Raw genomic sequence first — 14,634 nt, 5'->3', positions numbered from 1 at the left:
ACGCCCCCCTGACACTTTCGGCGGCTTCCGAAGTGACGCTGGGCTCTTTTGCCGCCAAAAGCATCAGGGGGGCGTGACGCTTTGCTTTGCATCAGCGCGGGAAGGAAGGAAAGCAAACCAGCCCGGCTCTTCTCAGCTCGTATCCCGGCACTTGGTGAGTGGAGAGGCGGTCGCCTCCCCTGCCGCCCCACTCTGCGGGTCCTTGGCTTCTGCTGGGGGTGGGGGGATTTGAACGCTCTCTGCTGGGGGTGGGGGGATCTGAACGCTCTCCCTGGCTGGGAGCGCTTTCGCTGCGAGAGAGGGCTTTCTCCGTCCCTTTCGCAGCTCGGAACTGACAGGGCTGCGAGAGGGGCGCTGCGCGCTGCGCGCCTGTTTTAAAAGATCGCAGCCGGTCTGGGGGGGCTTTCCAGCCCCCAACCCGGGCTCGGGGGTAGCTGGAAAGCCCCCCCAGACCAGCAGCGATCTTTTAAAACAGGCGCGCAGCTTCTCCGCTGACTCCTGGCGAATTTCCCCGCTTTAGGAGTCAGCGGAGAAGCTGCGCGCCTGTTTTAAAAGATCGCTGCTGCTCTGGGGGAGCTTTCCAGCTACCCCCGAGCCCGGGTTGGGGGCTCGGGGGTAGCTGGAAACCCCCCCCCCCAGAGCAGCAGCGATCTTTTAAAACAGGCGCGCAGCTTCTCCGCTGACTCCTGGCGAACTTCCCCGCTTTAGGAGTCAGCGGAGAAGCTGCGCGCCTGTTTTAAAAGATCGCTGCTGCTCTGGGGGAGCTTTCCAGCTACCCCCGAGCCCGGGTTGGGGGCTCGGGGGTAGCTGGAAACCCCCCCAGAGCAGCAGCGATCTTTTAAAACAGGCGCGCAGCTTCTCCGCTGACTCCTGGCGAACTTCCCCGCTTTAGGAGTCAGCGGAGAAGCTGCACGCCTGTTTTAAAAGATCGCTGCTGCTCTGGGGGAGCTTTCCAGCTACCCCCGAGCCCGGGTTGGGGGCTCGGGGGTAGCTGGAAACCCCCCCCCCCCAGAGCAGCAGCGATCTTTTAAAACAGGCGCGCCTTTTGCGAGCTAACTCCTCAGGCGCGGAAGTTCGCCTTTGGCGTTTGGCTTCAGAAGCGGCGGGGCTGTTTTAAAACGCCGCTGCCGGCCTGGGGGGGTTCTGCAAAGCCCCCCAGGCCGGCAGCGACGTTTTAAAACAGCCACGCTGCTTCTGAAGCCAAACACCAAAGGCGAACTTCCGCGCCTCAGGAGTTAGCGGCGAAGTAACGTGAAGGATTGGAAGCTCCCCAATCGTCCACGTTACTTCACTCCTGTCCTGGCTAAATCGTGTGGCAGCAAACATGCTTTGGGGGTTTGGCTGGGGGGGGAGGGAGATAGGAAGGTGCTACTTCTCCCCCCCAGCCAAACCCCCAAAGCATGTTTGCTGCCACACGATTTAGCGGCGAAGTAACGTGAAGGATTGGAAAGCTGAAACCGCACGGCGTTCGGAGGCTTCCGAAACACAGGGAAGGTTAGTGAAAAGGCGCGATGCTTTTCCGGAGAAGCGAGCGATCCGGGAGTCCAGGAGGGGGAGAGAAAGAGAGAGGGGGGAGAGAGAGAAAGAGAGGGATAGAAAGAGAGAGAGAGAGATGCTCAGTGAGCCTTTCTTTGAAGTTGCCTTTCTTTCTTTCTTGCTCTTTTTCTTTCTCTCTTTTACCTTCCCTTCCTCTATTTCTTCTTTTCTTTCTCCTTCCCACCTTCTTCCCTCCCTCCCTTCACTCCTTCCTCTCTTACTCTCCCCTTTCATAAGTTTCCTTGCTTCCTTCCTCTGTTCCTGTCCCTTCCCCCTTTCTTTCTTTCTTTCTTTTTCTTTCTCTCTTTTACCTTCCCTTCTTCTATTTCTTCTTTTCTTTCTCCGTCCCACCTTCTTCCCTCCCTCCCTTCACTTATTCCTCCCTTACTCTCCCCTTTCATAAGTTTCCTTGCTTCCTTCCTCTGTTTCTGTCCCTTCCCCCTTTCTTTCTTTCTTTTTCTTTCTCTCTTTTACCTTCCCTTCCTCTATTTCTTCTTTTCTTTCTCCTTCCCACCTTCTTCCCTCTCTCCCTCCCTTCACTCCTTCCTCTCTTACTCTCCCCTTTCATAAGTTTCCTTGCTTCCTTCCTCTGTTCCTGTCCCTTCCCCCTTTCTTTCTTTCTTGCTCTTTTTCTTTCTCTCTTTTACCTTCCCTTCCTCTATTTCTTCTTTTCTTTCTCCTTCCCACCTTCTTCCCTCCCTCCCTCCCTCCCTTCACTCATTCCTCTCTTACTCTCCCCTTTCATAAGTTTCCTTGCTTCCTTCCTCTGTTCCTGTCCCTTCCCCCTTTCTTTCTCTTTTTCTTTCTCTCTTTTACCTTCCCTTCCTCTATTTCTTCTTTTCTTTCTCCTTCCCACCTTCTTCCCTCCCTCCCTCCCTTCACTCATTCCTCTCTTACTCTCCCCTTTCATAAGTTTCCTTGCTTCCTTCCTCTGTTCCTGTCCCTTCCCCCTTTCTTTCTTTCTTTCTTTTTCTTTCTCTCTTTTACCTTCCCTTCCTCTATTTCTTCTTTTCTTTCTCCTTCCCACCTTCTTCCCTCCCTCCCTTCACTCATTCCTCCCTTACTCTCCCCTTTCATAAGTTTCCTTGCTTCCTTCCTCTGTTCCTGTCCCTTCCCCCTTTCTTTCTTTCTCTTTTTCTTTCTCTCTTTTACCTTCCCTTCCTCTATTTCTTCTTTTCTTTCTCCTTCCCACCTTCTTCCCTCCCTCCCTCCCTCCCTTCACTCATTCCTCTCTTACTCTCCCCTTTCATAAGTTTCCTTGCTTCCTTCCTCTGTTCCTGTCCCTTCCCTCTTTCCTTCCTTCCTTCCCACCCTCCGTCCATTCATTCACCCATTCCTCTCTTGATCGCTTAAAGCCGGTCCCTGGTGCAAAAAGGGTTGGGGACCTCTGTCCTACAGGATTGGGTGGCAGAGAAGTTGAACATATGTAAATTTAAAAGTTTAAGAAAGTTTACAAGTTAAGTGAAAGAAACTTCATTATTCATTTATATGTACATGTACATTTCTTCATTAAAAACATGTCTTTCTGCATAATTTAGACTAACTTTGTGAGTTTTTTGAGGGCTGGAACCAATTAAAATTATTTACATTAATTCCTATGGGGAAAAGTCGTTCGAGATAAGAGCTGCTCGACTTAAGAGCCCAGGTCCGGAACGAATTAAACTCGTATCTCGAGGTACCACTGTACAATACTCAGATTGAGGATTCCTTTTCCCCAAGTGCATTATTTTACATTTGGAAACATTAAACTGCAGTTTCCGTTGCTTTGACCACTTATCTAGTAAAGCTAAATCATTTGCCATATTACAGACGCCTCGAGGAATATCAACCCTATTGCACACTTTAGAGTCATCGGCAAATAGGCAAACCTTCCCCTATGTCACTCAAAGATATTAAAAAGAATAGGACCCAGAACAGACCCTTGTGGCACACCGCTTGTAACCAGTCTCTGCTCAGAATACTCGCCATTAACAATAACTCTCTGATGTCTACGCTTCAGCCAATGGCAAATCCACTGAACTATCCAGGGATTAAGTCCAATCTTCACTAATTTATCTATCAGCTCTTTATGTCATAGGTGACGGCCGTGATGCTGCAACACTCTTATTTTGGGACTAGATCTCAAGGAATACTTTGCCTCAGATTCTGATTTAGTTTTGGATACTATTTGGAATCCTGATAGTTTGGTTGTGAACGTTCTTTTCTCAGACAATTTTGGATGTTTGAGGGGACAAATGACAACACACTCCTCTCACATGACCTCCGAAGGATACATAAAGGCCCACCTCGTTCTTTTCAGCCCCAACAGCTAAGTCCAAATAGAAACAGAAAATACAGATAAGGAATGGCACAGAAAGCATCCAAGCAAAGAGACATTGACTTTTTCTTTCTTTGGACCATGAGAAGGCCAGATCCTTTCCTGACGATACCTCATAATTTAAATTTTATAATTTAAAAAATTAACTATAATCTGTCTTCTTGAACTCTCTGATTGGCAATTAGAAAACTCTTACCCAGAGAGACCACGTTCCTATGGTTTTCCAGCATGACTTCCGAATGCAGCGCCTTCTGGTCAGGATCCAGCTGAGACCATTCCTCCTCAGAGAAAGACACAGCCACCTCCTCGAAGGACACAGGGCTCTCCTGAACACAGGGAAAAAAGAACAGAACAAGAGAATTTGCAAAAATCCTTCAGGACTGGGCAGCATACAAGTTGAATAAATAAATAAGTAAATAAAAATCTGTTCATCTTCATCATTCATTTAGACAAGAGGATGGAAGGGGAACTCCAATTTCCAGACAAGACAAAACTTTTCCCTTTCTTACTTGATTTGGAGGTTCTACCGTTGTTTGATCTCCGTCATAAAAACCAGAAAGCTTCATTCTTTGTTTCTCTGTAAGGAATAATTTCAAAATGCATAATTAACAAAATAGGAGATATTCTATAAAAGAGAAGAGAGAACAAAGGTGAGACAGATGGACAATCTTCATTACCTTCTGTGGTGTCCTGACTTGGATCTTCCCAAGGGATCCTCCAGGGAATTGACCTCTGAGGGGGATTTGATGGATTCTGATTTCGCTCGAGATCTCTGATCTCCACAGTGCCGCACTTCAAATAGGAGGAAGGAAAAAAGAAACAGAATTTATTATTATTATTATTATTATTGTGGATATGTCACAGGACACAAAGCAGACTTCCAGATTGGCAACACAACCTCAAAGTCCCCAATTTCCATCCGTGAGGTTGAGGAACAATGTCCTACAAGAATTGGAGAATTGCCATATGTGATGAATGCCAGAGAAGTTTGGGAAGGAGGGCTGAAATATTTAAATATGTTCTCTATTCCCTTCTCAGCTCCCTAAAGTGTCTCACCTGCAACTGGACCTGCCCGTTCCGCTCCTCCGCCTGGCTCAGGAGGAGGCCTTCCACCAGGGCCACCGCCTGGGAGCTGGTCTCTGCTCCACACTCCCTCACCCAGCCCTCCATCTCTGGGGGCAGAAGGGACAGGAGATGCTCCAGAACTACCAGGTCCACCATCTGGGCTTTCGTGTGCTTCTCTGGCCTCAGCCATCGCCTGCAAATGTTGTGGAGTCGGCTGCAAAGTCCTCGGGGACCCTCAGCTTTCTGGTAGTGGATGGAGTTCCAGGGCTGAACTTCTGAAGGGAGGATGGGTTCTTCCTCCAGGATCTTCTGCCCGGGTCTTGTCCAGAGCTTCCCCCCCTTCCCAGGCTGAGCGGCTGCAGGGCCTTTTCCGCTTCCCCCCTTTGCAACAGGTGGGATCTCCATCCTTTCTCCGTCCTGCAGAGCAACTCCAAAGGGGTCCAAGGACTCTTGTGGGTCTCCAGATGCCTTTTCCTTCACGGGACCATTTCTGGGAACACAGGACGGATCCCTCCAGGTGATCCCGCTCTTTTCTTCTTCCCCCAGGAGAAAATGGGGCCTTGCAAAGACCTCAAATGGCTTCCGGTTTCTGTCTCTGAGGTGGAAGGGAAAACAAAGGCCCAGAAGGAGAAGGTGGAATTCAGCCCCTGAGCGACCTTCCCCCAACCTGCCCGGAGCCCCAAGAGGCTCATCCCAGCGCAGGGCCCAGGTCTCCCGAGCAGGGCCGGGAAGGAGGCAGCTGCAGAGGCCGCCCCGCTTCTCTCCCCCTCCGGAGACAGGATCGGGCCCTCGGGGAGCCTGGGGCGAATCCCGCCTCCTCCGTCTCCTCCTCGCCCGCCGTCTCCTCTCTTGCTGGGTCTCCGCAAAGTCCACACACCCCCCATTTCCCCGCTTCTCTTGCAGGGAGCCCCCCCCCTCACCTGGCGCAGGCCTGGATGTCCTCCCACCGGACTCTCCGTCTCCTACGAGCACCAGCCGTTAAGGAGAGCGAGTGTAGCGTCCAGAGCGGCAACGTTCGGTGATGTCACTTCCGTCTCTGCCTCCTCTGCAAAGCCCCGCCCTGCAATGGGGAAGCGCCTGGAGTTAACTTCCCTTGGCAGAGCGCGCCCTCTGGTGGCCTTGGGGCAAAGTGCCAGGATGGGAGAAAAGGCGGGAAAGAGGAACGCAGGGGTGAGGGAAGGGAGGGGGCGGGCCTGAAAGGCCCCTTTTGGAGGCTCCCTGCCCGACAAAGGCTTCGGCGTCTGTGCTTCCTTCTTCCTCCCCTTCTCTAGGGACCCAAATGGCTGGAAGGAGGTTCCGGCATTTCTCCTGAGGCGTTTCTAGGGCGGTTGGGCCCTTCCTCCCCCTCTTCCCTCCGCTCGGCTTCCCCATTGAGGGGGGAGGGGAGGGGCCATCAGGGGCCTCAGAACGGGAAAGGCCCAGTTCCAGCAACCGGGTTTCGTCTCCTTCAGCCTCCATCTTGGTTGCTCTGCCTTGCGCTTTTTCCAGAGACTTTCTAGATCTTTCTTTGTTTATTTAGCAGAGCCTTTCCCAGGGCCGCCATCAGGAATTTTGGGGCCCCATACAGCCTAAGTGCCTGGGCCTCTCCCTTCTTCCTTCCTTCCCTTTTTCTTTCTTTTTTCTCTTTTTGTTTTTCTTTTCCTTCCTTCTTCCCTCCCTCCCTCCCCATCCCCTTCCTTTCTTTTTTTTCTTTCTCTTTCCTTTTTTCTCTTCTTTTCCTCCCTCCTTCCTTCCTTCTCTTTTAAATTTTCAAACTGTCTTCTCCATATTCCTGGCTGAGGAATTCTGAAAGCTGCAGTCAACTGGTCTTCAGCCATTGTCCAGCCCTGCACTACGGACCCCTCCCTCCACCCCCTGAAGAGGCCGGGGGCTTCTTTCCAAAGCCAGTGGCAGTGATGCCAGAACCCTCTTCCCTGGGGATGGGAGTGGGGGGGGCTCCACTGTTCTCCCTCGACAAGACCTTCAGCAACACACCAGCCCTGCTATGCAGGCCTCTTAGCCCCGCCAAAGAAATGGGGTTTAAGGAAGACTCCCACCCCCCACCTTGCCCCAAACACTGGCACTCTGCATAACGCATGCAGGGGCTTTGGCTTCCCCTCTGCAGAACAGAAGCTGGGGACCCCTCCCTCCACATACACCGGATCCCCATGGCCCATCCGAGGGCTGGCAAAATAGATGTGCCCCCCACCTTATTTTCTATCTTTCTCTCTCTTTTTATCTCTTTCTCGCTCTCTCCTTTTCTCTTTCTCCCTCTATTCCTCTTTTTGTCTCAGGGACTATCTCAGGGACCGCCTTCTGCTGCACGAATCCCAGCAACTAGTTAGGTCGCGTCAACTAAACTATGTCGCTTGGCGGGACCCAGGGGAAGAGCCTTCTCTGTGGCGGCCCCGGCCCTCTGGAACCAAGTCCCCCCATAGATTAGAATTGCCCCCACCCTCCTTGCCTTTCGTAAGCTGCTTAAAACCCACCTCTGCCCCAGGCATGGGGGAATTGAGATACCCTTTCCCACTAGGCCTCTACAATTTTATGCATGGTATGTCTGTATGTATGTTTGGTTTTTATAATAATCGGTTTTTAACTGTTTTTAGTATTGGATTATTATTATATGCTGTTTTATCACTGTTGTTAGCCGCCCCGAATCTACTTAGAGGGGCAGCGTACAAATCCAATAAATAAATAAATACCTGTTTCTCCTCATCCTGACTGGCCCTCCTGCCCCCGAGAGCTCCCTTCTCCAACTCCACGGACCTCCCACTCATCTGCCAAGACCCAACAACCAGCCATGCCTGATTCATTCATCCCCTTATCATCCACATCAAGCCATCCAGCAGGGGAGGTTCCAGCTTCTGCCCCCGACTCCTCCAGTTTCTCATACAGTCATGTACAAGCTCTCCCCCCTACCATTTAAAATAATATAAATCTAATTTAAAATATCAAATATCAAAAAGGCAACATTACAAGTGTTGGTTATGACCTATAAAGCCCTTCATGGCACCGGACCAGAATACCTCCGGGACCGCCTTCTGCCGCACAAATCCCAGCGACCGGTTAGGTCCCACAGAGTTGGCCTTCTCCGGGTCCCGTCGACTAAACAATGTCATTTGGCGGGACCCAGGAGAAGAGCCTTCTCTGTGGCGGCCCCGACCCTCTGGAAGTAGCTCCCCCCAGATATCAGAGTTGCCCCCACCCTCCTTGCCTTTCGCAAGCTCCTTAAAATCCACCTCTGTCGTCAGGCATGGGGGAATTGAAAATTTTTTCTCCCTTCCCCCTAGGCTTATAGAATTTATACATGGTATGCTTGTTGGTATGATTGGGGTTTTTTAGATTACTTTTTAATATTAGATTTATTACATTGTTTTTTATTGTTGTTAGCCACCCCGAGTCTTCGGAGAGGGGCGGCATACAAATCCAAATAAACTAAACTAAACAATGCATTAATGTAAGATAAATAAGATGGAATAAATCAGCCAGCTCTTGATTATTTCCTATGATGGTTAGAATGGTGATATCAGTCAATAACAGTCCCATGTTTGAGGAGCCTATCACTAAAAGTAGAACTCGAGGCAAGGTCAATAATGTCCATAAAAATTAATGTCCACAGAATTAACAGCAACAACAAAGTCCACTTCAGTCTTAATTCTTCAGTGTTAATTCTATATAATGCTGAAAAACATTCCATTTGTTCTTTGTAAATTAAAGTTGGGATCTAGACTGGTTGCCCCCTAGAGAAGGAACATTTATAGTTTGGGTTTTGTTTTTCATAATACACTGATCCCCCGGTTATTGCGTTCCCGATCATTGCGAACAGGCTAATTTGCGATTTTTGAGCAATTGCTACCATCTCGATCGTTGCGAAACGCTTTACAGGCTACATCGCGATTTTTCAAAACAAAACAAAAGTTAAAAATACGTGCGCGGTTTTTCCCGCCCAAACTGACCAAACTGACGTGTAGCATTGCTGGTTGGCCGAAATCTCGGCCAATCAGCTTTGCCATTGCAATGGCAATGGTGATACAGCAAAATTTCAGCCAATCACCGTTGTCATTGCTGATGGGCAGAAATCTCGGCCAATCAGTGTTGTTTGCTCAGCTTTGCTTTGCTTTGCTTTGCAACTTGCAACTTTTGCAGCCGTTTCTTGGAGCTTGCGTGTCTTGGAGTTGTGTCTTGGAGTTGTGTCTTGGAGTTGTGTCTTGGAGCTTGCGTGTCTTGGAGCTTGCGTGTCTTGGAGCTTGCGTGTCTTGGAGCTTGCGTGTCTTGGAGTTGTGTCTTGGAGCTCTTTGTGAAGACTTCGTGGAAGAAGATGGCACCTAAACGTTGCACCCGTAGTGGAGCCGGCGATGCTAAAAAGACCCGGAAGATGCTGACAATCACGGAGAAGATAGAACTTTTGGACATGCTCAAAGCGGGACGTTCTAATGTAGAGGTTGGTCGGCATTATGGGATCAACGAATCGACTGTGCGATACATTAGGAAAGAGGAGAAGAAGATAAGGCAAACTTCTCTGATATCATTCAACAAGGGTGCAAAAAGAATAGTGACGCCTAGAAACAAACGCCTCATGAAGATGGAAGCTGCTTTGTCTGTGTGGATAGAAGACTGCCGAAAAAAGAGCATTGCTTTGGATACGAACACTATACGAACCAAGGCGCAGCAATTGTACAACCGTCTTGAGGACACAGATGCAGATGAGGGAGACCCAGGTAAGGGCTGGGGGTTTTTATTCTGTCATTACATACTGTATTTAAGTGTTTTTCAAGGAAGGAGGGAGGGAGGGAGAGAATGGAAGGAGGGAGGGAGAGAAGGATGGAAGGAGGGAGTGATGGAAGGAGGGAGGGAGGGAGAGAAGGATGGAATGAGGGAGTGATGGAAGGAGGGAGGGAGGGAGAGAAGGATGGAAGGAGGGAGTGATGGAAGGAGGGAGTGATGGAAGGAGGGAGGGAGGGAGAGAAGGGAGGGAGGGAGGGAGAGAAGGATGGAAGGAGGGAGTGATGGAAGGAGGGAGTGATGGAAGGATGGAAGGAGGGAGTGATGGAAGGAGGGAGTGATTGAAGGAGGGAGTGATGGAAGGAGGGAGGGAGGGAGAGAAGGATGGAAGGAGGGAGGGAGGGATGGAAGGACTGTACTGTATGCTTTCATTCAAGTCACTTCTCTCTCCCTTTCCTGTCATTCTCTGTAGATGAAGGCGCTGTTGACTCTGAAGACCCCCAGCCATCAACATCTTCTGCTTCTTCAGCCCCAGCCACATTCACAGCAAGCAAAGGGTGGTTTGACAGATTTCAACGGCGCCATGGCCTGAAGAGTGTGTCATTGCATGGAGAAGCTGCCTCAGCAGATACAGGTGCAGCTGAAAACTTTGTCCGGCGCACGTTTAAAGATCTAATTGCAGAAGGGGGCTACCTTTCAGAACAGGTGTTCAACATGGACGAAACAGGCCTGTTCTGGAAGAGGATGCCTTCACGGACTTTCTTGATGCAAGATGAAGCCAAAGCCCCTGGCCTTAAGGCCATGAAAGATAGAGTGACTTTGGTCATGTGTGGGAATGCAGCAGGCTTTTTGCTGAAGCCAGGGCTAATTTATAAGTCACAAAATCCAAGAGCCCTCAAGAACAGAAATAAGAATGCATTGCCAGTGTACTGGATGCATAATCCTAAAGCAGGGATTACAAAAGCCCTCACGCGGGACTGGTTTCACCAGTGCTTCATCCCACAGGTGAAGGATTATTTGGCTGCCAAAGGACTAGATTTCAAAGTGCTTCTCCTAATGGACAATGCTGGAGGCCATGATGACCTGGCACATGAACATGATGGGGTGGAAGTCGAATTCTTGCCACCAAACACCACATCGCTTATCCAGCCAATGGATCAAGGTATTATCCGCGCATTTAAGGCACTGTACACGCGCAATTCTCTTGCAAGCATCGTGGAAGCAATGGATGCTGATCAAAACTTCACATTGAAGGCCTACTGGCGTCAGTACACAATTGCATCTTGTCTGAAGAACATTCAGAGTGCCTTAATGGATATGAAGTCACAGACAATGAATGCCTGCTGGAGGAAATTGTGGCCAGAAGTGGTGAATCATCACAGGGGATTTGCTCCCGAAGAAATTCAACATGCTGCAGTCCAGAACTCTGTGAAGCTGGCACAGGCAGTGGGTGGAGAAGGCTTCGTTGACATGACACCAGAGGAAGTCAATGGTTTGCTTGATGAGCATGGCCTACCACTGACAGACAAAGATCTGGAGGAGCTGACCAGGTCAGCGAGTGAAGAAGAGGAGGGAGCTGAAGAAGCTGAGGAAGAAGATGTTGGCCTAAAGCTTGAGCGGCTTGCAGAACTGAACAGAGCTGCTGCACATGTACAACGCATGGTGGAACTTTGGGATCCAAACATGACTCGCTCTATACACTTTAAGGCCTCCCTTGACAACACCATTGCACCATACAGAGCCATGTTAGCCAAGGAAAAGAAACTGCACCAACAACTGCCCATAACTATGTTTGTCACGAAAACCAAGAGGTCTGCCACAACATCACCTGCAGCGTCCATTGTAGACATGGTGATAGAAGAAGATCCCGATTTATCCTAGTTATGCTAACCCCCCCCCCCCAAAAAATGTAAAAATGTAAATAAATATTTTTATTGTTTCTATCAGGATGACTAAGTGTGTTATTCAATGTGTAAAGTACAGGTACAGGTGGAGGTACAGTACAGGGGATGGGAAATGGTAATTTGTGGGTTGAAAGTGTTGGGACTGAGTGGCATAGAGAAGAATGAATGAATGACTGAGTGAATGAAATTCAAACACAGGTGAGGAGTGGGGTTTTTTATTCTGTCATTGTTTAAGTGCTTTTTACCAAAGGAAGGAGGGATGGAAGGAGGGAGGGATGGAAGGAGGACATGAGGGCCAAAAAACCAGGTTCAAAATGGACTTGGAAATCAAAGTGTAAGTGTTCTCACTGAGGGCTAGAAGCATGAGAGCAAAAAAAACCAGGTTCAAATTGGAATGGAAAATCATAAGTGGCAAGTGTTCTCACTGAGGGCTAGAAGCATGAGAGCAAAAAAACCAGGTTCAAATTGGAATGGAAAATCATAAGTGTAAGTGTTCTCACTGAGGGCTAGAAGCTTGAGAGCAAAAAAACCCAGGTTCAAATTGGAATGGAGGGGGTGGCCGGCATGAAAATAACCATTGCCAGCCTCCGAACTGCCGTCGCCCCACCGTCTGCGCATGCGCGGCCTTAAAACAAAACAAAAAAAAGATCGCGCATGCGCAGGTGGTGTTTTTACTTCCGCAGCGCTACTTCGCGAAAACCCGCTCATTGCAGAGGGTCCTGGAACGGAACCCTCGCAATAACCGGGGGATCACTGTAAACCCAGTTGCATCTGGGAACATTAAAAATCCTTGTGGATTAACTGAAAAAAATGCAGCGATTTTACAAAGTGAAAGTTGTGACTGTTTCTTTCAACAAGAAATGCAAATTCTGGATGAGAAAAAAATATGTGAGCAAGAAAATGGATGGAGAATTTCTAAATAAGTGGAAATGGAAAAGATTCAATGTGACATTTTATTGGAAACGCCTTCAACTCCTATTGATGGCTTTTAGCAGTGGATTCAGCCTTTCATCTTTCTGAGGTCACTAAAATGAAGATCCAGATTGCTGGGGTCAATATGCTGGCTTTGCACACTGCCCCGAGGTAAAGTGGTAAAGCCCTATGGAGGAATATATAAATCTAAGTGGAATTGCTAAGGCCATAGTTTCTCTCGAGCATGGATACTTTTATGATGAGATAGATGCATGCATTTATACGGCTTCCTCCCTGTGTGGATCTTCTTATAATAATAATTAATAATAATAATTTATTAGATTTGTATGCTGCCCCTCTCCGGAGACTCAAGGGGGGCTCAGAACAATAACAATGTTACAATGGAAACAAATCTAATATTGAAAAACAGCTAAAAAAACCCCCATCATTTAAAAACCATGCAACACACGCATACCATACATAAAATGTAAAAGCCTGGGGAGGTGTCTCAGTTCCCCCATGCCTGCTGATATAGGTGGGTCTTAAGTAATTTGTGAAAGACAAGGAGGGTGGGGGCAGTTCTGATCTCTGGGGGGAGTTGATTCCAGAGGGCCAAGGCCGCCACAGAGAAGGCTCTTCCCCTGGGGCCCGCCAAACAACATTGTTTAGTCAACGAGACCCAGAAAAGGCCAATTCTGTGGGACCTTATCGGCCGCTGGGATTCGTGCGGTAGAAGGTGGTTCTGGAGGTATTCTGGTCCAATGCCATGTAGGGCTTTAAAGGCCATTAACAACACTTTGAATTGTGACCGGAAACTGATCAGCAGCCAGTGCAGGCCACGGAGTGTTGGAGAAATGTGGGCGAACCTCGAATTGATGAGGGCATGAGCGCCTGTCAGCAATGACTCCCTGTCCAAATAGGGCCGCAACTGGTGCACCAGGCGAACCTGGGCAAACACCTCCCTCGTTACAGCCGAAAGATGATGTTCCAATGTTAGCTGTGGATCGAGGACACCCAAGTGGCGAACCCTCTCTGAGGGGGTCAATAATTCCCCTCCCAGGGTAATGGACGGAGAGATGGAATTGTCCTTGGGAGGCAAAACCCACAGCCACTCCGTCTTGTCAGGGTTGAGTTTGAGCTTGTTGACACCCATCCAGACCCCAACAGCCTCCAGGCACCGGCACATCCCTTCCACTGCTTCGCTGACTGGACATGGGATGGAGATGTATAACTGGGTATAATCAGCATACTGATGATACCTCACCCTGTGTCCTTGGATGATCTCACCCAGCGGTTTCATGTATGGGAAGTGCACCGCTCTGAGCAAAGGTCTTTCCACACACCATGCATTTATACAAATTTTCCTCTTTGTGGATCCTTTTTTTAAAAAAAAAAAAAAATTATTTCAAATATATACATTTAAAAGGACATTTTCTCAATCATTGCATCTTTACATCATCAAAACAGGCAAAAAGAAAAGGTAATTGAAAGAGAAAACCATAAAGAAAACAAAAACAGACTGTACATAACCCACCCCACTCGTCTCATTGACAGCTTAATTTAAACCCATCAGTTTTATCATACAGTGACTATCACCAGCGCATATAATTCGGACATAAGTATAACCAGATTTTAAGTAATTTGTATTCTTCAATCCTTTCTCCTATCTACCCTCACACATAATAATTTATTACAATATTCTTAAATAAGTAAATAAATCTAATATTTTTAAAACCCTTTCAAACTTATTCAGGAGTCTTTGCTTATTCAGCTCCCCCCCCATCTCTTTTGTTCAAGCCCTTCATAAAAAATTTTCCATACTTCATATCTTCTTGGTCCTTAAGCTCCATTGTCATCTTGTCTGCTTCTGTAAAGTCAAGGATCTTTTTAATCAAGCTTCTTTCGGTTGGCATTATTTCCTGTTTCCAATATTGTGTAATTTTTGCTGTTATTATGTGTTGAATTAGATAGTAATGTTCTTTCTTCATTGATTTTTCCAAAATGCCAAGTAAAATTTTTTCCGGTTTCAATTCTAACTTTTGTTGTATCATTTCTTCTAATCTGATCAGAAACTTTTATGTAAAATTATTTTTGGTTTATGTTTGGGGCATAAACTACTATTAAAATTGGTTTTTTATAATCTATCAAAATTTCGATACTTAGGATCCTACCTTCGTCATCGGAATAGGATTGTTT

General features: G+C 48.0%; 1 protein-coding gene across 2 annotated transcripts in view; it reads right to left on the bottom strand.

The window, feature by feature from the left end:
- LOC139155615 (zinc finger protein 91-like) overlaps positions 1-14,613 on the bottom strand; it is a 67,068-nt gene extending 52,455 nt beyond the window's left edge. The window contains exons 1-5 of one of the 2 annotated variants that reach the window (XM_070730816.1): positions 5,839-6,461; positions 4,910-5,513; positions 4,531-4,645; positions 4,363-4,430; positions 4,050-4,179 (exon numbers count right to left, since the gene is read on the bottom strand). In XM_070730816.1, coding sequence (XP_070586917.1) covers positions 4,050-4,179; positions 4,363-4,430; positions 4,531-4,645; positions 4,910-5,323 — 727 coding nt within the window. In that variant the 5' untranslated portion in view covers positions 5,324-5,513; positions 5,839-6,461. Of the gene's footprint in view, positions 1-4,049; positions 4,180-4,362; positions 4,431-4,530; positions 4,646-4,909; positions 5,514-5,838; positions 6,462-14,259 lie in introns of those variants that run through there. The other variant, XM_070730814.1, reaches the window with a different exon arrangement.
- Between the last annotated feature and the right edge of the window lie 21 nt (positions 14,614-14,634).

Source organism: Erythrolamprus reginae, unplaced genomic scaffold (genome assembly GCF_031021105.1).
Source record: "Erythrolamprus reginae isolate rEryReg1 unplaced genomic scaffold, rEryReg1.hap1 H_33, whole genome shotgun sequence".
In the NCBI taxonomy this organism is placed as follows: Eukaryota; Metazoa; Chordata; class Lepidosauria; order Squamata; family Dipsadidae; genus Erythrolamprus; species Erythrolamprus reginae.
Note: the sequence above shows the minus strand (reverse complement) of the source record. Positions and strands in the feature narration are given on the sequence as shown.